General features: G+C 37.6%; 2 protein-coding genes across 2 annotated transcripts in view; both read left to right on the top strand.

Moving 5' to 3' along the window:
- The window catches only part of LOC133543895 (unconventional myosin-VIIb), a 105,590-nt gene extending 103,936 nt beyond the window's left edge, over nucleotides 1-1,654 (top strand). Inside the window, exons 47-48 of the mRNA XM_061888783.1 lie at nucleotides 1,125-1,244; nucleotides 1,307-1,654. Coding sequence (XP_061744767.1) covers nucleotides 1,125-1,244; nucleotides 1,307-1,399 — 213 coding nt within the window. The 3' untranslated portion in view covers nucleotides 1,400-1,654. The remainder of the gene's footprint in view (nucleotides 1-1,124; nucleotides 1,245-1,306) is intronic.
- A 6,056-nt stretch (nucleotides 1,655-7,710) lies between these two features.
- Nucleotides 7,711-24,777, top strand: gpr17 (G protein-coupled receptor 17). The gene is made up of 3 exons (XM_061888551.1): nucleotides 7,711-7,839; nucleotides 10,615-10,658; nucleotides 21,043-24,777. The coding sequence occupies exon 3, from the start codon at nucleotides 21,051-21,053 to the stop codon at nucleotides 22,086-22,088; it is 1,038 nt and encodes a 345-aa protein (XP_061744535.1). The 5' UTR covers nucleotides 7,711-7,839; nucleotides 10,615-10,658; nucleotides 21,043-21,050; the 3' UTR covers nucleotides 22,089-24,777.
- Nucleotides 24,778-24,800: the final 23 nt, after the last annotated feature.

The following is a 24,800-nucleotide window of genomic DNA, read 5'->3' as shown; positions in this document are numbered from 1 at the left end:
GAATTTTTCTGCACTGAATTTTTCTTTACACTGAATTTTTTTTGCGCAAAATTATTTTAAAACTAAATATTTCTTTACAGACTATTTTACACTGAATTTTTATACATATTTTTTTTCCACTGACTTTTTTTTACGCTGAATTATTTTAACACTAAATATTTCTTCATTGACTATTTTACACTGAATTGTTTTTGTTAGATTTTTTTTTTACACTGAATTTTTATACGCTGACATTTTTTTATGCCGAATTTTTCTTTACACCGAATTTAACACTGAATTTTTCTTTACACTGCATTTTTTTGCACTGAATTTTTTAATAATTGTTTTGACACTGAATTTTTATACGCTGACATTTTTTCAAGCTGAATTTCTTTGCACGGAATTTTTCTTTACACCAAATTTTTTTAACACTGATTTCTTTACACCAAATTTTTTTAACACTGAATATTTCTTCACTGACTATTTTACACTGAATTTTTATACGCTGACATTTTTTGTCATGCTGAATTTTTCCGCACGGAATTTTTCTTTCCACCATATTTTTTTAACACTGAATATTTCTTCACTGACTAATTTACACAGAATTTTTATACACAATTTTTTTGCACTGAATTTTTTTAACTGACTATTTTACACTAAATTTTTATACACTATTTTTTTTTACTCTGAATTTTTCTTTACACTGCATTTTTTTGCACTGAATTTTTATGCATATTTTTTTTACACAGAATTTTTGTACGCCGACAGTTTTTCATGCAGAATTTTTCTTTACACTGCATTTTTTTCCACTCAATTTTTTTTAACAATGACTATTTTACAGGGAATTTTTATACACTGATATTTCTACACCGCATTTCTATACACTGACCTTTTTTTAACACTGAATTTTTAACAAACAGAATTTTTTTTTGACATTTTTTATCACATATCTTAGGTCCAAGATACAGATCAAACGTTGCATAACTTATTCAGCGTGAAAAAAAAATTCCAAGGTAAACACTTCCAAGTAAAGTGAGTTTGAGACCCCTGCTCCTGACAGTTTAGACTTTTATTCAAAGAAACTGACTACAAAGTCCTAAAATGAGCGTGCAGGACTCCTTCACTTGTCTTGTGTCGCCCGACAGGAAGTGCTCGCCAACCACCCGTTCACCCGCATCGCCAACTGGTGCAGCGGCAGCACCTACTTCCACATGACCATCGGCAGCCTGGTGAAGGGCAGCAAGTTCCTGTGCGAAACCTCGCTGGTGAGTTCTTGCGGGCGGCCGGCGTGATTGGCAGCTGTCACCTGACACACCCGGCTTTGCAGGGCTACAAGATGGACGACCTCATCACCTCCTACGTCAACATGTACCTGCAAGACCGGAGGCCGGCGCACAGCAGGAACCAGCGCTTCGACTGATGCCGGGTGCTTGTGGACCAGCAGTTAGTGGCACGTTCTACTTAAAAGACTATTTCTGCACTGACTTTATTGTTTCAAAACAAGGCTCGCATGCATTTATGTTCGATCCCCTCGGCTATGAAGGCAGACAGGAAATGTCAACACAAGCGTGGAAAAACAATGTGAACACAATTGTTAACTTAACAATAAACCTTTAAAATGAGGGTGCAAAAATATCTTAGAAATACTTAATAAAGTTTACGAAAATAGCGCAAATTGGTTTTTTTTCCTTTTTCATGAAAAAGGGACGTTTTTGTCATGAAAAATTGAGGTTTTTGTGGTTGGTGCTCTAATTGTAAGTGTATATTGTGTTTTTTACGTTGATTGATCGGGACGGCGTGGCGCAGTGTGCAAACCGAGGGGTCCCTGGTTCAATCCCCACCTAGTACCAACCTCGTCACGTCTGTTGTGTCCTTGAGCAAGACACTTCACCCTTGCTCCTGATGGGTGCTGGTTAGTGCCTTGCATGGCAGCTCCCTCCATCAGTGTGTGAATGTGTGTGTGAATGGGTAAATGTGGAAGTAGTGTCAAAGCGCTTTGAGTACCTTGAAGGTAGAAAAGCGCAATACAAGTACAACCCATTTATCATTTATTTTATAAAAAAGCAGCGTTGGTCGGGTCCGCCTTTGGTTGCTGCCGCCGCTTCTCAAGCCCTAGTCTAAGTCAGACCTACATAGGGGAATTTGTTTAATGTATCTACGACATTCCTAACAGAAGTTACAAGCCGTTTTGTCAGCGTTTTTTCCTAAGGGGCGCTAGAGCGCAATTTTGACTTTTGGGGGTTGGTTGTTTATTGGATGGCAATTTTTGCCAGTCCTGATGTGTGTGTAAAATTTGGTGAGTTTTGAAGCATGTTAAGGGGGTCAAATTACAGATTGGCGTTCCTGGATGTTGTTGATAAATAGCTTTTGCTTGGCATAGTAGAGCTTTAACTTGCACTTTGAAGCATTTTAAGGGGGTCAAATTACAGCTAAAAGTAGCAAAAATGACATTTTTTAGGAGACTTTGCGTAGAGGTTCTTTGAAGGCGCGTAAAATCAAAACCGTAGCAGTAATCAAAACTCTGTGAATGACTTTTAATCAGAAGGGTTCAAACACTCTCCTGTGCGAGTTTGAAGCCGAAACGACAAACGCGCTCAGAGGAGATAAGGTTTGAAGAAAGGTGACGGGTTTTTACAAAACTTTTATTTTGAAAGGGTAATTTTTAACTTCCTGTTGATTTTTGCCGAGGGATGTCAATCATCTACATGTAGGTCTAAGTGAGACCTACATAGAGGTTTCAGGTCTCTCCGACATTCCTACCGGAAGTTACAAGCAGTTTTGTCTGTGTTTTCTTCCTAGGAGCAGTTTTTGCTGTGTTTTCTTCAAAAATTGCGCTTGAGCAAAATTTTGAGTATTGGGATTTGTTTTTTTCATTAGATCGCAATTTTTGCCAGTCCTGATGTGTGTGCCAAGTTTGGTGAGTTTTGAAGCATTTTAAAGGGGTCAAATTACAGCTCAAGAAGCAAAAATTGCATTTTTTGCGAAAATTTTGCTTTGAATGGGTTTTTGCAAAATTGTTGTTGATTTTTGCCCTAGAAGATACAATTATGAAATTTAGGTCTAAGTCGGGTTTTCGTTTCATGTCTCTAAGACATTCCTAACAGAAGTTACAAGCAGTCTGGGTTTTTTTTTCCCTAGGGGGCGCTAGCGCGCAATTTTGATTTTTTGGGGTTTGGTTGCTTAATAAGTTGGGAAGGTTTGCCACACCGACATGTGTGTCAAATTTGGTGAGTTTTGAAGCATGTTAAGGGGGTCAAATTACAGCGCATAGGTGCGGAATAAAGAAAGAAAGAAAGAATAATAATAAAACCTTACATTTTCAATAGGGTCCTTTGCCAAGGGCCAAGGACCCTATTGAAACTGTAAGGTTTTATTATTATTCCGCATCTACGCGCTGTAATTTGACCCCCTTAACATGCTTCAAAACTCACCAAATTTGACACACATGTCGGTATAGCAAACCTTCCCAACATATTAAGCAACCAATCCCCCAAAATGAAAATTGCGCTCTAGCGCCCCCTAGGAAAAAATTACAGACAAAACTGCATGTAACTTCTGTTAGGAATGTCATAGCGACATGAAACAAAAACTCCTATGTAGGTCTGACTTAGACCCAATTTTCATACACTCACTTCTTTCAGCAAAAATCTACAGGAAGTTGGCAAAAACCCCTTCAAAATAAAATTTGCGCAAAAAATGCAATTTTTGCTTCTTCGCGCTGTAATTTGACCCCTTTAAAATGCTTCAAAAGTCACCAAACTTGGCGCACACATAAGGACTGGCGAATATTGCGATCTAATGAAAAAACCAAACCCCAAAATTCAAAATTGCGCTCTAGCGCTATTTTTGAATAAAACACTGAAAAAACTGCTCCTAGGAAGAAAACATAGACAAAATTGCTTGTAACTTCCGGTAATTTTTGAATAAAACACTGAAAAAGCTGCTCCTAGGAAGAAAACACAGACAAAATTGCTTGTAACTTCCGGTAAGAATGTCGGAGAGACATGAAACAAAAACCTCTATGTAGGTCTCGCTTAGGCCTACATTTCATAGATTGACAACCCCCAACAAAAATCAACAGGAAGTTTGCAATCCCCCCTTCAAAACAAAAGTTTTGTAAAAACCGGTCACCTTTCTTCAAACATTATCTCCTCTGAGTGCGTTTGTTGTTTTGGCTTCAAACTCGCACAGGAGAGATTGAACCCTTCTGATTAAAAGTATTGAACAGAGTTTTGATAAGTTCTCAGGTTTTGATTTTACGCGCCTTCAAAGAACCCCTATGCAAAGTCTCCTAAAAAATGTCATTTTTGCCTCTTTGAGCTGTTATTTGACCCCCTTAAAATGCTTCTAAACTCACCAAACTTGACACACACATCAGGTCTGACAAAAATTACGATATGATGGTAAAACCTAACCTCAAAACTCAAAATTGCGCTCTACCGCCCCCCTAGGAATACAACACGGACAAACTACTCATAGGAAGAAAACACAGACAAAACTGCTTGTAACTTCCGGTAGGAATGTCAGAGAGACATGAAACAAAAAATACTATGTAGGTCTCACTTAGACCTACATTTTAATAATGAACATACTTTAGCAAAAATCAACAGGAAGTTTGATATTTTCACTTCAATAGAACAACTGCATTACTTTCACAATGCATTAGATTCTAAAAATAGTGGCTCCAAGGCGTCTTCTAACGCTTATCCGGCCGTGGGTCTCGGGGGCAGCAGCCAAAGGCGGACCCGGCCAACGCTGCTTGCAGCTTTAATTTGTTTTGTTTTTTGTTCTTAAAATGAATAAAAAATGTTATTCATACGGTGGTTGGGGACCACTGCTGTAGAGGACGCTAAAGGCAGTGCCTTTAAGGCACGCTCTCAATATTGTTGTCCGGGTGGAAATCGGGAGAATGGTTGCCCAGGGAGATTTTCGCAAAGGGCTCTTAACTTCGGGAGTCTCCCGGGAAAATCGGGAGGGTTGGCAAGTATGAGTATTAGCGGTGAATGTGGTGTTACCGGGCGGGCCAGCTCTAATGTTAATTTGATATTGCCTCAAGGGCCAAATTAAATTAAAGCTGCAAGCAGCGTTGGTCGGGTCCGCCTTTGGCTGCTGCCCCCGAGACCCACGGCCGGATAAGCGTTAGAAGACGCCTTGGAGCCACTATTTTGAGACTCTAATGCATTGTGAAAGTAATGCAGTTGTTGTATTAAAGTGAAAATATCAAATTTCCTGTTGATTTTTGCTAAAGTATGTTAATTGTTCAAATGTAGGTCTAAGTGAGACCTACATAGTGTTTTTTGTTTCATGTCTCTCTGACATTCCTACCGGAAGTTACAAGCAGTTTTGTCTGTTTTCTTCCTAGGAGCAGTTTGTCCGTGTTGTATTCCTAGCGGGGCGGTAGAGCGCAATTTTGAGTTTCGAGGTTAGGTTTTTTTCATCAGATCGCAATTTTTGCCAGACCTGATGTGTGTGTCAAGTTTGGTGAGTTGAGAAGCATTTTAAGGGGGTCAAATAACAGCTCAAAGAGGCCAAAATGACATTTTTTAGGAGACTTTGCACAGGGGTTCTTTGAAGGCACGTAAAATCAAAACCTGAGAACTTATCAAAACTCTGTTCAATACTTTTAATCAGAAGGGTTCAATCTCTCCTGTGCGAGTTTGAAGCCAAAACAACAAACGCGCTCAGAGGAGATAATGTTTGAAGAAAGGTGACCGGTTTTTACAAAACTTTTGTTTTGAAGGGGGGATTGCAAACTTCCTGTTGATTTTTGTTGGGGGTTGTCAATCTATGAAATGTAGGTCTAAGCGAGACCTACATAGAGGTTTTTGTTTCATGTCTCTCCGACATTCTTACCGGAAGTTACAAGCAATTTTGTCTGTGTTTTCTTCCTAGGAGCCGTTTTTTCAGTGTTTTATTCAAAAATAGCGCTAGAGCGCAATTTTGAGTTTTGGGGTTTGGTTTTTTCATTAGATCGCAATATTCGCCAGTCCTTATGTGTGTGCCAAGTTTGGTGACTTTTGAAGCATTTTAAAGGGGTCAAATTACAGCGCAAAGAGGCAAAAATTGCATTTTTTGCGAAAATTTTATTTTGAAGGGGTTTTTGTCAACTTCTTGTAGATTTTTGCTGAAAGAAGTGAGTGTATGAAAATTGGGTCTAAGTCAGACCTACGTAGGAGTTTTTGTTTCATGTCGCTATGACATTCCTAACAGAAGTTACATGCAGTTTTGTCTGTAATTATTTCCTAGGGGGCGCTAGAGCGCAATTTTCATTTTGGGGGATTGGTTGCTTAATATGTTGGGAAGGTTTGCTATACTGACGTGTGTGTCAAATTTGGTGAGTTTTGAAGCATGTTAAGGGGGTCAAATTACAGCACGTAGGTGCAGAATAATAATAAAACGCAGCAGTTTCAATAGGGTCCTTGGCCCATGGCAAAGGACTCCACAGGAGTCCTTTGCCATGGGCCAAGGACCCTAATTAAACGGCGAGCCAAATTTGGCTCTAAGATCGAGGAGCAGCAACATAGATGACGCATCAGAATCCATCGTTAGCAATAGATCATTAGTCATTTTTGCGAGGGCTGTCTCCGTGGAGTGATTTGCCCTGAAACCGGATTGAAAGGTTTCACATAGATTGTTAGACGCTAAGTGTTCATTTAAATAAATAAATAAATGGGTTGTACTTGTATAGCGCTTTTCTACCTTCAAGGTACTCAAAGCGCTTTGACACTACTTCCACATTTACCCATTCACACACACATTCACACACTGATGGAGGGAGCTGCCATGCAAGGCGCCAACCAGCACCCATCAGGAGCAAGGGTGAAGTGTCTTGCTCAGGACACAACGGACGTGACGAGGTTGGTTCTAGGTGGGATTTGAACCAGTCACCCTCGGGTTGCGCACGGCCACTCCGCCACTGCGCCACGCCGTCCCTAACTGCTCCGCAACAATTTTTTCGAGGATTTTAGAAATTAAGGGAAGGTGAGACAGCGGTCGGTAGTTTACCATGAGGTCAGGATCGAGGTTAGGTCTTTTAAGAAGAGGATGAATAACCGCTTTTTTGAATGCTAGGGGAACAGTGCCCGAGGAAAGTGATAAGTTTATAATATTTAGCACTGATGTCATGATCAGAAACTTGGCCCCCATTTTGTATGATCACCAGTGTGTGTGTGTGCCAATTAGAAGTGTAGCCTAGTGTTGAGAGATTTGCATGTGGCAAGGACAAAGAGGAGAAAGGCCCGATGGTCTCCACGGACATCTGGGTTCTCCCGACTATAGAAGAAATATTATAATCTCTCCACATCTGTCCCGCGGCCATGTGACTGATTATTTTGGGCATTCCAATTGAGAATGCCCCCAGGGGGTGGGCAAGGGAGAGGGGGGGGGGGGACAACAAGGGCCTCTGTTTCTTCCAAGTGCCCCCCCGGCCCCTCCCATCCCTTGTTTTGGTCTTGTTGCACAAGGAGCACCCAGAGGAGATCATCACTGAGGCTTCCAGTCATAAACGTGTCAATTAACACCACTATTTATCAGCAGGGGCGGCCGCGGGGGGGGGGGGCATGTTTCCATGTTTCCACAGAGTCATAACAGACCGCCGCTCGCCCTTCGCCGAGGCGCGCCTTTCTTTCACGAGCCGCCCCGCTCTGACTCGGGCTATTGTGGAAGCACAAGTGGGGAGCCAGGAAGAAAGGGCGGGGTCAAGGTTCACGCCAGAGTCTCTCTCACGGGTGGACCGCCCCCTCCCTGTGATCAAATTAGTCCAGACACAAAAAAGGAGCCTCAGTCTCATCTTTGAGGGAGAGAGCGAGAGGAGGACCGCACTCCGTCTTGTCGTCCGAGCAACTCTTCTCCTCAGCGCTGGTGAGTTGTTCTTTTTCAACCATTTTTCAACTCACTGTCTCTCTGACCCTGCATGACACTTTTCTTAGTGTAGTGCTTCACGTTCCAAACACTCCCACTCAGTAACGAACCCGACACAGTAGCGTATAATATCAACTCTTTCATCAGACTTTTGCATTTATTTATTTTCCCATTGTAAAATACGATGATTTGTTTTTATTTTTTTTCCATTTTTATTTTTTGGGGACATTTTGTCCATTTAAAAAAAAAAAAAAAGAAGTACAATATCTGAGTAGGAGAGGATAATAAGCACTATAGAAAATTCATGAAATAAAATAAAATAGATTTTTGCATTTAAAATGTATTTAAACCTATTTTTTAATGTATTGTCATTGTGGAATTAAATGTATTATTTTAACTGTACTGTTAGCACCATTAAAAATTTAATAATATAAAATAAATCAAAATAGTTTTGGGCGTTAAATTTTTTTAATTAAAAAAAAAAATGGATTAAAACACATTTTTTTATGGTAATATTTGTAACTTTTTTTTCCCAGATATATTTGTATTTTCATTTTATTTTAGATGTTTGCATTATTTAAAAATGGATGGTTATCGTAGGTGAGTGGTGTCCAAACTGTGGTCTGCGGGCCATAGCTTACCACCACCAGGTGTGAATGAATGATGGGTTCCCACTTCTCTGTGAGCGCTTTGAGTATATAACAATAGAAAAGCACGATATTAATCTAATCCATCATTATTATTATTATTATTATTATGTGCGTCTTATATCAACATCTTCCGACATTTTTAAAATAATGTTAAGTTACTTCTTCCGCTGTAAAGCCAAACAATCACCATGCATGACAAGAATAATTGCATAGCATTTTATTTATATGTTGCTATCCAAACAAACATTCTTGCCAATTGGGCAGACAAATATAATATTTTTGGGGCATTCATTTATTTATTTATTTTTTAAGAAAAATGGATTAAACTGCATTTTTATGGTAAAATTTTTAACTTTTTCCTGATTTTTTTATTTTATTTATTTTTTCACTTATATTTGCATTATTCAAAAATAATGGTAATAATGTTATACTGTACAAATACAATATTTTTAGGGAATTTATTTTTTTTATTTAAAAAAAAATATTGTAACATTTTTAACTTTTTTCCTGTTTTTGTTTTTTTAATTGTTTCTTTAATTTATAATGGTTATAATTGTATACTGTAGTAATAGTGCAAACAAATATAATATTTTTAGGGCATTTTTTATTTAAAAAAAGAAAAATAAGATTAAAATGCATTATTGCATTATTCATGGTAACATTTGTAACTTTTTCCCAGATTTGTGTGTGTGTGTGTGTGTGTGTGTGTGTGCGTGTGTGTGTGTGTGCGTGCGTGCGTGCGTGCGTGCATATATGCATATATATGTATATATACATGAATATGTTTATATGTATTTAGGTGTTCACACATATACGTGTGTATATGTGTTTATCTATATGTATATATGTGTGTATATACGTATATGAGTGTATATATGTGTGTATATATATATAGTGTTTGTATATATGAATATACATATGTGTGGATGTATGTATATATGTATGTACATAAGTGTGTATATATGTATACACGTGTGTATAAATGTACGTGTGTATATATGTATATACATGTGTGGATATATGTATATACATATGTTTGTATGTATATATATGTATGTGTGTGTATATATATATGTATATACATATGTTTTTATATATGTATATACATGTGTGTGTATATATATATATATGTATGTATGTATACAGTGTGTGTGTGTCCCCGTGTATGTATATATATTTGTATGTATATATGTGTATATATACGTATATTACGTGTATATGTATAAAAATGTGTATATGTAGATATAAATTGTGTATACGTACAGTATATATATGTACTGTATATATACACATATATACATATGTATACAATGTATATACGTGTTTATATGTGTATATATGTATATAAATGTGTGTATATATGTATATACATGTGTGTGTGTGTGTATATACGTATATATGTGTGTATGTACGAATGTGTGTATATATGTATGTATGTGTATTTGTGTGTATATATGTATATATACACACGTAAATTTGTGTACATACATGTGCATATGTATAAAAAATGCGTACATGTGTGTATATATACATATAGTGAATATTTACAGTATATATGTATACACACACACACACATATATATATATATATATATATATATATATATATATATATATATATATATATATATATATATATATATATATATGTAGGTGTGGGAAAAATCACAAGACTACTTCATCTCTACAGAACTGTTTCATGAGGGGTTCCCTCAATCATCAGGAGATTTTTTATTTTTTTTACATAGAAAAATCTCCTGATGATTGAGGGAACCCCTCATGAAACAGTTCTGTAGAGATGAAGGAGTATTGTGATTTTTCCCACACCTACATATATATATATATATATATATATATATATATATATATATATATATATATATATATAATTTTAAAAATGAATGCGTGCACAGAAATAAAAGCCAAGACATCAAGTCAACATAAATGTGCCACAGTACACACACAACCTGCCCACTGAAGTATGTGGACATGACAAAAAGCATCAAACCCAATTCAAAAAAACACCCGTCGAAATCCACTACAAAGCATGATGGGTAATAAACAAAACACTGCCTCTCCCCACACCTCCCCATGGTGTGCTCATCTCAGCTGTTTGACGTTTCAGATTGATGACAGAACATTGAGGAGGTCGTCAGGAAGGTAAACAAGGTAGGAGTCAAAGTCTTGCACGCTTTTAATATTTCATCTTTTACTGTTTCTACTTCACATTGTAGTGTCTTGATCTGTGGCTTGTTTGTTGTTGTTCCTCTGCAACTGTAAATAGTATAAATAATACTATGATAATCAATAATACTATACATTGTGTTATTTGTCTGTAAAATTGTCATAAGTACACCTCTGCATATCATTGCGTCCTTATTAACACTAAAGAAAACAAAAAAATATAGTAAAACTAACAACAAAAAATAACTTCACTTTATTAACATTGAAAATATTTAAAAAGCATCAATTTGCTTGATTTTTATTATTTTTTTAAATAATAATAATAGTAATAAAACAGTTTATTCAATTTAGCGCTTTTCAGGGTACTCAAACGCTTTACAGGATAAGAATTATGATATAAAACAGTAGTAATACTGAGACAGTCTCTCGCTGTGGTGCGGGTTCCATGGGCCACCAAGGAAAGACATGCTTGATCAGGTTTGACTCTTATTTATTTTTTCAAATAAAGAAAGTCTTTTGCGCCGTCGTCGCTCCCGCCGCTCGCTACACCGTGTCGCTCTTCAGTCGGCCGCGTCTTTGTCGTCGTCGTCGTCTTCGTCTTGCTCTTTGTCGCTTCCGCTCTTCAGGCACTGATGCGGGCTCTCCAACTCCTTCTCCCCTTTTATACATTGAGAGGATATATATTGATTGTGACCAGGTGCGCGATCCACACACCTGATATCGCCTCGCAGCTCGCTCACATTCCCCGCCTCCTTGCTGCCATCTTGGTCGGCTCCGCCTCTCCACAAATACATGATACATAGTACTGGAAATATGAAAGCAGTACAGTGTATTAATGCATAATAACACTGGACATTAAAATCCTTAGTTAAACTAAATTTTTTTTTGGGCAGACTTTAACCATTTGATACTAAAAAATGAAATAAAATAGACTCAATCTGTGATGGTATGGGGGTGTGTTAGTGCCCAAGTATGACACAGAATGGACCTGCTATCCCTGTTTAAATAAGAAAATCTCATTTCAGTAGGCCTTTAAGTTGTACATCAAGCAAGAATGGGAAATAATTCCACTTAAAAACCTTTACTGAGCGTTATTAAAAGGAAAGGCCATGTAACACACTGGTAAAAATGCCTTTTTTTTGCAATGTGTTGCTGCCATTAAATTCTAAGTTCATGATTATTTGCAAAAAATAACAAAGTTTCTCAGTGTGAACATGAAATATCTTGTCTTTGCAGTCTGTTCAATAGAATATAAGTTGAAAAGGATTTGCAAATCATTGTATTCTCTTTTTATGTAACATTGACACAATGGAAAAACTGCACTGCTTTTGGCTTTTGTAGACCACGGACACATAATCCTTTTTTTTTTTTTTTTTTTGCAGCGCTGCCTTTTCACATTTTAATCGCATTTTTCCCCCCACTTTGCCTGGCCTCTCCACTCCCCTCAGCGTTGTTGCGTCTGCCAGCATGAACGCTGAAACCTCGCCAACAACCATTATTATTTTTACGCTTTGTTCTTCCCGCCCCCCTTCATGTACGGCTGTTTTAGGATGAGGAGGAACGCAACACAACCATAAAACAAAAGGTGTGGGCGCCTGTCAGAAACACTCAAGGGACACACACACACACACACACACATTTTTGTATTTCTGACCTTCTTGAGACCTCCGAATAACGCCTACATCTTTAGGAGCAGCCTTTCTAGATATATAAAGATGTGTTTTTACAACATTAATAATATATACATACTATGTAAATATAAAAAAAAGCTTGTTGTGAAAAATGAGTTTGAATTTCAAAAGAGAAAAAGTCACAATTTCACAAGAAAAAATTTGGGCAGTGTTATAATAAAAGTCGTCATTTTACTCAACGCAAGTCAAAATTTTGCAAGAAAAACTGAACATGTGTGCATTGTTATGATAAAAGTTGGAATTTTACTCAATAACAGTCGCAATTTTACAAGAAAAGCTTAACATTTTGGCAATTTTATGAAAAGTCGTAATTTTTCTCGATAAAAGTCACCATTTTATAAGAAAACTTTGACATTTTGGCAATATTTTAATACTTATCGGAATTTTACTTGGCAAAATTATGACTAAAGTGATAATTTTACACAAAAAATGTCACTATTTTACAAGAACAACAAAAAAAATTGCCGATATTGCAATAAAAGTCAGACTTATACATGACAAATGTCACCATTTTGCAGTAAAAAGTAATAATTTTACATTGAAAAAGTAATAATTTTACGAGTAAATATTGCAATTTTACAGAAGCCGAAAGAATTTGAGAAATTATTTCCGATATTATAAGAAAAAAGTTGACTTATTGTGAGAAAAATTTTGGGGTCCTAATTGTTTTTTAATCTTCATTATTTACTTCGTTATTACAGTATGTCACTGTATACATTTTTATTTTATTATTAATTTAAGCCATTGGGGGCGCATTTCAATTTCTTACGCACACTTGTTATTTCATATGTTGACCAAAGGTGGAGCACATTTAAAAGCGACACACAGTCAGTTTGAAAAAGCCCTTCTTTTTGCGACCACCCGCATTGTGATAGATATCACCACGAATGAGACACTGTCTAATAGATGCAATGTTATTGGGACCATGGTTTATGTCAACACCTCCTCATATGGAAGATACTTTTCCTTCTTCATTTCTCAAGAAGGCTAGAAATGCAAGAACACACACACACACACACACACACACGCACACACACACACACACACACACACACACACATTTTTGTATTTCTGACCTTCTTGAGACCTCCGAATAACGCCTACATCTTTAGGACCAGCCTTTCTAGATATATAAAGATGTGTTTTTACAACATTAATAATATATACATACTATGTAAATATAAAAAAAAGCTTGTTGTGAAAAATGAGTTTGAATTTCAAAAGGGAAAAAGTCACAATTTCACAAGAAAAAATTTTGGCAGTGTTATAATAAAAGTCGTCATTTTACTCAACGCAAGTCAAAATTTTGCAAGAAAAACTGAACATGTGTGCATTATTATGATAAAAGTTGTAATTTTACTCAATAACAGTCGCAATTTTACAAGAAAAGCTTAACATTTTGGCAATTTTATGAAAAGTCGTAATTTTTCTCAATAAAAGTCACCATTTTATAAGAAAACTTTGAAATTTTGGCAATATTTTAATAATTATCGGAATTTTACTTGGCAAAATTATGACTAAAGTGATAATTTTACACAAAAAATGTGTCTATTTTACAAGAACAACAAAAAAAAAATGGCGATATTGCGATAAAAGTCAGAATTTTACATGACAAATGTCACCATTTTGCAGTAAAAAGTAATAATTTTACATTGAAAAAGTAATAATTTTACGAGTAAATATTGCAATTTTACAGAAGCCGAAAGAATTTGAGAAATTATTACCAATATTATAAGAAAAAAGTTGACTTATTGTGAGAAAAATTTTGGGGTCCTAATTGTTTTTTAATCTTCATTATTTACTTCGTTATTACAGTATGTCTCTGTATACATTTTTATTTTATTATTAATTTAAGCCATTGGGGGCGCATTTCAATTTCTTACGCACACTTGTTATTTCATATGTTGACCAAAGGTGGAGCACATTTAAAAGCGACACACAGTCAGTTTGAAAAAGCCCTTCTTTTTAGGACCACCCGCATTGTGATAGATATCACCACAAATGAGACACTGTCTAATAGATGCAATGTTATTGGGACCATGGTTTATGTCAACACCTCCTCATATGGAAGATACTTTTCCTTCTTCATTTCTCAAGAAGGCTAGAAATGCAAGAACACACACACACACACACACACACACACACATTTTTGTATTTCTGACCTTCTTGAGACCTCCGAATAACGCCTACATCTTTAGGACCAGCCTTTCTAGATATATAAAGATGTGTTTTTACAACATTAATAATATATACATACTATGTAAATATAAAAAAAAGCTTGTTGTGAAAAATGAGTTTGAATTTCAAAAGGGAAAAAGTCACAATTTCACAAGAAAAAATTTGGGCAGTGTTATAATAAAAGTCGTCATTTTACTCAACGCAAGTCAAAATTTTGCAAGAAAAACTGAACATGTGTGCATTGTTATGATAAAAGTTGGAATTTTACTCGATAACAGTCGCAATTTTACAAGAAAAGCTTAACATTTTGGCAATTTTATGAAAAGTCGTAATTTTTCTCGATAAAAGTCACCATTTTATAAGAAAACTTTGACATTTTGGCAATATTTTAATACTTATCGGAATTTTACTTGGCAAAATTATGACTAAAGTGATAATTTTACACAAAAAATGTCACTATTTTACAAGAACAACCCCAAAAAAATGGCGATATTGCGATAAAAGTCAGAATTTTACATGACAAATGTCACCATTTTGCAGTAAAAAGTAATAATTTTACATTGAAAAAGTAATAATTTTACGAGTAAATATTGCAATTTTACAGAAGCCGAAAGAATTTGAGAAATTATTTCCAATATTATAAGAAAAAAGTTGACTTATTGTGAGAAAAATTTTGGGGTCCTAATTGTTTTTTAATCTTCATTATTTACTTCGTTATTACAGTATGTCTCTGTATACATTTTTATTTTATTATTAATTTAAGCCATTGGGGGCGCATTTCAATTTCTTACGCACACTTGTTATTTCATATGTTGACCAAAGGTGGAGCACATTTAAAAGCGACACACAGTCAGTTTGAAAAAGCCCTTCTTTTTGGGACCACCCGCATTGTGATAGATATCACCACAAATGAGACACTGTCTAATAGATGCAATGTTATTGGGACCATGGTTTATGTCAACACCTCCTTATATGGAAGATACTTTTCCTTCTTCATTTCTCAAGAAGGCTAGAAATGCAAGAACACACACACACATACACACACACACACACACACACACATTTTTGTATTTCTGACCTTCTTGAGACCTCCGAATAACGCCTACATCTTTAGGACCAGCCTTTCTAGATATATAAAGATGTGTTTTTACAACATTAATAATATATACATACTATGTAAATATAAAAAAAAGCTTGTTGTGAAAAATGAGTTTGAATTTCAAAAGGGAAAAAGTCACAATTTCACAAGAAAAAATTTGGGCAGTGTTATAATAAAAGTCGTCATTTTACTCAACGCAAGTCAAAATTTTGCAAGAAAAACTGAACATGTGTGCATTGTTATGATAAAAGTTGGAATTTTACTCAATAACAGCCGCAATTTTACAAGAAAAGCTTAACATTTTGGCAATTTTATGAAAAGTCGTAATTTTTCTCGATAAAAGTCACCATTTTATCAGAAAAATTTGACATTTTGGCAATATTTTAATACTTATCGGAATTTTACTTGGCAAAATTATGACTAAAGTGATAATTTTACACAAAAAATGTCACTATTTTACAAGAACAACAAAAAAAAAAATGGCGATATTGCGATAAAAGTCAGAATTTTACATGACAAATGTCACCATTTTGCAGTAAAAAGTAATAATTTTACATTGAAAAAGTAATAATTTTAAGAGTAAATATTGCAATTTTACAGAAGCCGAAAGAATTTGAGAAATTATTTCCAATATTATAAGAAAAAAGTTGACTTATTGTGAGAAAAATTTTGGGGTCCTAATTGTTTTTTAATCTTCATTATTTACTTTGTTATTACAGTATGTCTCTGTATACATTTTTATTTTATTATTAATTTAAGCCATTGGGGGCGCATTTCAATTTCTTACGCACACTTGTTATTTCATATGTTGACCAAAGGTGGAGCACATTTAAAAGCGACACACAGTCAGTTTGAAAAAGCCCTTCTTTTTGGGACCACCCGCATTGTGATAGATATCACCACGAATGAGACACTGTCTAATAGATGCAATGTTATTGGGACCATGATTTATGTCAACACCTCCTCATATGGAAGATACTTTTCCTTCTTCATTTCTCAAGAAGGCTAGAAATGCAAGAACACACACACACACATTTTTGTATTTCTGACCTTCTTGAGACCTTCGAATAACGCCTCCCTCTTTAGGACCAGCCTTTCTAGATATATAAAGATGTGTTTTTACAACATTAATAATACATACATACTATGCAAATATAAATAAAGCTTGTTGTGAAAATTGAGTTGGAATTTCACAAGAAAAAGGTCACAATTTCACAAGAAAAACGTAGAATTTTGGCAGTGTTATAATAAAAGTCGTAATTTTACTCAACGCAAGTCAAAATTTTACAAGAAAAACTGAACATGTGTGCATTATTATGATAAAAGTTGGAATTTTACTCAATAACAGTTGCAATTTTACAAGAAAAGCTTAACATTTTGGCAATTTTATGAAAAGTCGTAATTTTTCTCGATAAAAGTCACCATTTTATAAGAAAACTTGAAAAATGTTGGCAATATTTTAATAATTATCGGAATTTTACTTGGCAAATTATGACAAGTCATTTTACACAAAAAATGTCACTATTTTTTTACAAGAACAACAAAAAAATTGGCGATATCGCGATAAAAGTCAGAATTTTATATGACAAATGTCACCATTTCGCTGTAAAAAGTAATAATTTTACGAGAAAATATTGCAATTTTACAGAAGCCGAAAGAATTCGAGAAATTGTTCCCAATATTATAAGAAAAAAGTCGACTTATTGTGAGAAAAATATTGCTTTTAGTAATTTTTTTGTAAAATGTTTTGTTCCTAATTGTTTTTCAATCTTCATTATTTACTTTGTTATTACAGTATATTTCCATATACATTTGTTTATTATTAATTCAAGCCAAGGTGGTGCATTTATATTTCTTACGCGCACTTGTTATTTCATATGTTGACCAAAGGTGGAGCACTTTTAAAAGCGACACGCAGTCAATGTGAAAAATCCCTCCTTTTTGGGACCACCCGCATTGTGATGGATATCACCACAAGTGAGACATCGTCTATTAGATGCAATGTTATTGGGACCATGGTTTATGTCAACACCTCCTCATATGGAAGATACTTTTCCTTCTTCATTTCTCAAGAAGGCTAGAAATGCAACAACACACACACACACACACACACACACACACACACACACACATGCATTCTTGTATTTCTGACCTTCTTGAGACCTTCGAATAACGCCTCCCTCTTTAGGAGCAGCCTTTCTAGATATATAGAGAAGTGTATTTACAACATTAATAATATATACATACTATGCACATATTAAAAAAAACTTGTTGTGAAAAACGAGTTAGAATTTCACAAGAAAAAGGTCAAAATTTCCCATGAAAATTGTAGAATTCTGGCAGTATTTAAATAAGTCGTTATTTTACTCAACGCAAGTCAAAATTTTGCAAGAAAAACTGAACGTGTGCATTATTATGATAAAAGTTGGAATTTTACTCAATAACAGTCGCAATTTTACAAACAAAAGCTCAACATTTTAGCAATTTTATGAAGTTGTAATTTTACTCAGCAAAAGTTTTATAAGAAAACTTAAAAATGTTGGCAACATTGTAATAATAATCAGAATTTTACTGGCAAAATGATGGCAAAAGTCAAAATTCTACAAAAAAAAAATGTCAGTTTTACAAAAACATTTTGGCAATATTGTGATAAAAGTCAGAATTTTATGACAATTGTCACCATTTCGTATTAAAAATGAACAATTTTACATAAAAAGTCATAATTTTACGAGTAATTATTGCAATGTTACAGAAACAGAAAGAATGAGAAATGTTCCAAATTTCATAAGAAAAATTTCAACACATAGTGAGAAAAAGACTGCTTTTAGTGAATTTTTATTTTATTTTTCGTTTATAATTGTTATTTAATCTTCATTATTTACTTCGTTATTACAGTATGTTTCTATATACATATTTATTTTATCTAAAAAAAAAAAAAATTTGGGCCAAAGGGGGCGCATTTCAATTTCTTATACACACTTGTTATTTCATATGTTGACCAGAGGGGGAGCACTTTTAAAAGCGACACACAGTCAATTAGAAAATCCCTCCTTTTTGGGACCAACCTCATTGTGATAGATATCACCACAAATGAGACATTGTCTATTAGATGCAATGTTATTGGGACCATGGTTTATGTCAACACCTCCTCATATGGAAGATACTTTTCCTTCTTCATGTCTCAAGAAGGGCGGAAATACAAGAACACACACACACACACACACACACACACACACACACACACACACACACACACACACACACACACACACACGTGCGAGGTGTGTCCGGGAGATAACATCCATGGAATGTAGCAACAATATTTTAGCGCCAGCTTCACTCCAATCCATCCTAAAAATGTGTTCTGGTCCAGCTGGAGACCAGAGAGACTGGAGGGCCCACCCAGGTCAGGGGACACGTGACGCAACTTCCATCCAAAACCCCGTTAGAGTCCACCTATACTGTCCGTGGAGCTGCCGAGTAAAAAACAAAAACAAAAAAATGGATCAAACACTCGCAGAACGCTGACCTTTGCCGGACTTGGTCACATTTGAACCCATGCGGACTCCCTTCTGCTATTTTAGCCTTCACATTTTCAATGGGAGACAGGTCTGGACTACAGGCAGGCCAGTCTAGTACCCGCACTCTTTTACTACGTGGCTTGGCATTGTCTTGCTGAAATAAGCAGGGGCGTCCATGATAACGTTGCTTGGATGGCAACATATGTTGCTCCAAAAGCTGTATGTACCTTTTCAGCATTAATGCTGCCTTCACCCCTTTTGGGGTTTGTATATAACGTGAAGTGAATTATATTTATATAGCGCTTTTCTCTAGTGACTCAGAGTGCTTTACATAGTGAAACCCAATATCTATGTTACATTTAAACCAGTGTGGGTGGCACTGGGAGCAGGTGGGTAGAGTGTCTTGCCCGAGGACACAACGGCAGTGACTAGGATGGCGGAAGCGGGAATCGAACCTGCAACCCTCAAGTTGCTGGCACGGCCACTCTACCAACCGAGCTATGCCGCCCCATGTATATATATATGTATGTATGTATATATACATACATATATATGTATGTATGTGTATATATATATATATGTATGTATGTATATCAATCAATCAATGTTTATTTATATAGCCCCAAATCACAAATGTCTCAAAGGACTGCACAAATCATTACGACTACAACATCCTCGGAAGAACCCACAAAAGGGCAAGGAAAACTCACACCCAGTGGGCAGGGAGAATTCACATTCAGTGGGACGCCAGTGACAATGCTGACTATGAGAAACCTTGGAGAGGACCTCAGATGTGGGCAACCCCCCCCCCTCTAGGGGACCGAAAGCAATGGATGTCGAGCGGGTCTAACATGATACTGTGAAAGTTCAATCCATAGTGGCTCCAAGACAGCAGTGAGAGTCCCGTCCACAGGAAACCATCTCAAGCGGATCAGCAGCGTAGAGATGTCCCCAACCGATACAGGCGAGCGGTCCATCCTGGGTCCCGACGAGCGGTCCATCCTGGGTCTCGACTCTGGACAGTCAGTACTTCATCCATGGTCATCGGACCGGACCCCCTCCACAAGGGAGGGGGGGACATAGGAGAAAGAAAAGAAGCGGCAGATCAACTGGTCTAAAAAGGAGGTCTATTTAAAGGCTAGAGTATACAGATGAGTTTTAAGATGAGACTTAAATGCTTCTACTGAGGTGGCATCTCGAACTGTTACCGGGAGGGCATTCCAGAGTACTGGAGCCCGAACGGAAAACGCTCTATAGCCCGCAGACTTTTTTTGAGCTCTAGGAATCACTAATAAGCCGGAGTCTTTTGAACGCAGATTTCTTGCCGGGACATATGGTACAATACAATCGGCAAGATAGGATGGAGCTAGACCGTGTAGTATTTTATACGTAAGTAGTAAAACCTTAAAGTCACATCTTAAGTGCACAGGAAGCCAGTGCAGGTGAGCCAGTACAGGCGTAATGTGGTCAAACTTTCTTGTTCTTGTCAAAAGTCTAGCAGCCGCATTTTGTACCAACTGTAATCTTTTAATGCTAGACATGGGGAGACCCGAAAATAATACGTTACAGTAATCGAGACGAGACGTAACAAACGCATGGATAATACATATATATATACATACATACATATGCATATATGTGTTTGTACTTTTGTACTGTATATATATGTATGTATATATATATATATATATATATATATATATATATACATACATATGCATATATGTGTTTGTACTGTATATATATGTATGTATGTATGTGTGTGTATGTATATATATATATATATATATATATCAACTTTTCATTTCATTCACCCCGGGAGGGGTAACTCACATGAAGTGGTGAAACAACCTTACCAACCAGACTTTCTCTGCCCTCAGAAGCAAAGATGACGTCGACGGAGCCCGCATTAGCGTTTTTCAACGAGTCGTCAGAAAACTGCCCGGCGGCGGCGTCGAGGACGGAGAACGTGGTGCTGGGGAGCGTCTACGTGGTGGTCTTCCTGCTGGCGCTGGTGGGCAACAGCCTGGCCCTCTGGATCTTCTCCCGCCAGCGCGCGGCGTCCTCGCCCGCCGACATCTTCCTGACCCACCTGGCCGTGGCCGACCTGTCCTACGTGGTCATCCTCCCCCTGAGGGCCACCTACCACCTGACGGGGGGCCACTGGCCCTTCGGGGAGGCGGCCTGCCGAGCGGCGGGCTTCCTGTTCTACGTCAACATGTACGCCAGCCTGTACTTCCTGGCCTGCGTGGCGGGCGACCGCTACCTGGCGGTGGTGCACGCCGTCCGGTCGCTGAGGGTGCGGCGCGCCCGCTACGCCCACGCCATCAGCTTCAGCCTGTGGGCGCTGGTCACCGTCTCCATGGCGCCCCTGCTGGCGACGCGGCAGACGGCGGAGGCGGGCGGCGTGACGGCGTGTCTGCAGCTCTACCGGGAGAAGGCGTCACGCCGCGCCTTGATCTCGCTGGGCGTGGCCTTCACGCCGCCCTTCCTGTTCACGCTGTGCTGCTACCTGCTCATCATCCGCAGCCTGCACCGCGGCTGCCGGCTGGAGCCCGCCCTCAAGCTGCGGGCGCTGCGCACCATCAGCCTGGTCATGCTGGTCTACGTGGTCTGCTTCCTGCCCTACCACGTGAGCCGCGCCACCTTCATCCTGGGCCACAGCCAGCTGCAGGTGTCCTGCCACGCCCGCAGGAGCCTGGCTCTGTCCAACCGCCTCACCTCCTTGTTCACCTGCCTCAACGGCGCCATGGACCCGCTCATCTACCTCTTTGGCGCCGAGAAGTTCCGCGGCGCTCTGATGCGACTGTTCGGCAAAGGCGGGGCGGCGGCGGGCGACGCCACCAGCGCCGACTTGAAAGGTACACACGAGAGTTCTCTGAGCGCCAAGTCGGATTTCGAACTCGGGATCTCCAGGCCTCGCTGAACGCTTCGCCGGTGCGGAAACGTGCGTCCTTTTTCTACAACTGTGGCTCCATCTGGTGGTACGCCAAAGAATTGCTTAAGTCAATGTGACTTCTCAAACTGGGTGGAATCAGCTACAAATATGTAATGTACTTGTTATGTAAAACATCTGCCTTGTATTTATTGAATACTTAGGGCTACTACGCTACTGTATTTAATGTTGTCATTATGGTGGTACTTAATGAATACTTAGGTCTACTACTTTATTCATTTTTTTCATTATGGTGGTACTTAATGAATACTTTGGTCTACTAATTTTAATTTTAATGTTGTCATTATGGTGGTACTTAATGAATACTTAGGTCTACTACACTACTGTATTTTAATGTCATTATGCTGGTACTTGATAAATACTTAGGTCTACTAATTTTTATTTTAATATCATTATGGTGGTATTCATTACGTATGGTACAGGAGTAGTGTAGTAGACTTAAGTATTCATTAAGTACCACCATAATGACAACATTAAAGTAAAGTAGTGTAGTAGACCTAAGTATTCATTAAGTACCACCATATTGATAATAATACAGTAGTGTAGTAGACGTAAATATGCATTAAGTACCAAAATAATTACATTAAAATACAGTAGTGTGGTAGACCTAAGTATTAATTAAGTACCACCATAATGACAACATTAAATACAGTAGTGTAGTAGACCTAAGTATTCATTAAGTACCACCATAATGACAACATTAAAATATAGTAGCGTAGTAGACCTAAGTATTCATTAAGTACCACCATCCATCCATCCATCCATTTTCTACCGCTTATTCCCTTTCGGGGTCGCGGAGGGCGCTGGCGCCTATCTCAGCTACAATCGGGCAGAAGGCAGGGTACACTCTGGACAAGTCCATAATGACATTAAATACAGTAGTGTAGTAGACCCAAGTAATCATTAAGTACCACCATAATGACAACATTAAAATAAAAATTTGTAGACCTAAGTATTCATTAAGTACCACCACAATGACAACATTAAATACAGTAGTGTAGTAGACCTAAGTATTCATTAAGTACCACCATAATTATAATAATACAGTAGTGAAGTAGACCCAAGTATTTATTAAGTACCACCATAATGACAACATTAAATACAGTAGTGTAGTAGACCTAAGTATTCATTAAGTACCACCACAATGACAACATTAAAATACAGTAGTGTAGTAGACCTAAGTATTCATTAAGTACCACCATAATGACATAATTAAATACAGTAGTGTAGTTGACCTAAGTATTCATTAAGTACCACCATGACATTAAATATAGTAGCGTAATAGACCTAAGTATTGATTAAAACAAGTTACTGTAACATCACACACAGTTTGAACAGTAACACTGTGTTTGAATATTCAATGAAGGGATTCTTTGGTGCCCAGCTGGTCTAATCGGTTCAGAAAATGTGGAAAAAGCGTCTTTTTTTTTTTTTCTTTTTTTTTTTTTACCAAGTTTGTGCTGGAAAGTGTTTTAGGGAATGTCAGCGATGTTTGCGCTAAAGTGAATTAGCACAGCGCTAACAGTCAATTTGTACATTCAGGGGCCTATTTTGCTAAACTTCCGCTTTGTACTCGTGATAATTGACTATTACTTTTTGTTGTTTTCACCTGTAAATGTGTAATCCCAATTCTGTCCTATCGATGTAAATATGATACAATGGGAGGCGATATTTGTAACTGAGAAACGACTCGGGAATGCTAAAATGCCAAAAGTGTTTGGCCACCCCCTTTCCGATGATCAGAATCAGGTGTCCTAATCAATACATGTAAATAAAATCACTTGGGCGGGTGGGCCGCTTTCAGTGATTTCCAGCGTGGAAGTGAAGTGAAGTGAATTATATTTATATAGCGCTTTTCTCTAGTGACTCAAAGCGCTTTACATAGTGAAACCCAATATCTAAGTTACATTTAAACCAGTGTGGGTGGCACTGGGAGCAGGTGGGTAAAGAGTCTTGCCCAAAGACACAACGGCAGTGACTAGGATGGTGGAAGCGGGAATCGAACCTGCAACCCTCAAGTTGCTGGCACGGCCATTCTACCAACCGAGCTATACCGCCCTATCACAGGATGCCACCTGTGCAACAAATCCAGTCGCAAAATATCTGATGGACCAGTCTGGGTTTGGAGGTTGCCAGGAGAACGGTATATTTCAGACTGCATTGTGCCAAGTTTGGAATTTGGTGGAGGAGGTATTATGATGTAGGGTTGTGTTTCAGGAGTTAGTTCCAGTGAAAGGAACTTTGAATGCTCCAGGATACCAAAACATATTGGACAATTCCATGCTCCCCAACCTGGTGGGAACAATTTGGAGCAAGGTCCATAAAGACATGGACGACGAGAGTCTGGTGTGGATGAACTTGACTGGCCTGCACAGAGTCCTGACCTGAACCTGATAGAATGAATAAGAATGGAGACTAATAACCAGGCTTTCTCCTGGTGTGACATTACCAATGCGCTTTTGGAAGAATGGTGGAAAATTCCTATAAATGCACTCGGCAACCTTGTGGACAGCCCTCCCAGAGGGTTGACGCTGTAATAGCTGCATACTTTTTTCAATTTAGTGTATAAGAAGTGCATGCATGTTTCTAACCCTCGCACTCCTGCATCCGACACCCGTTTCACCACTTCATTTCATTAATAAAGGTATTATTTTGTGTACTTGTTGTCGTCAAGCGCTGACA

This window comes from Nerophis ophidion, linkage group LG26 (genome assembly GCF_033978795.1).
Source record: "Nerophis ophidion isolate RoL-2023_Sa linkage group LG26, RoL_Noph_v1.0, whole genome shotgun sequence".
Taxonomy (NCBI): Eukaryota; Metazoa; Chordata; class Actinopteri; order Syngnathiformes; family Syngnathidae; genus Nerophis; species Nerophis ophidion.
Note: the sequence above shows the minus strand (reverse complement) of the source record. Positions and strands in the feature narration are given on the sequence as shown.

What these genes read in the sequence shown, in the direction of transcription:
- gpr17 (XM_061888551.1), top strand. Translation starts at nt 21,051, where the DNA reads ATGACGTCGACGGAGCCCGCATTAGCGTTTTTCAACGAGTCGTCAGAA.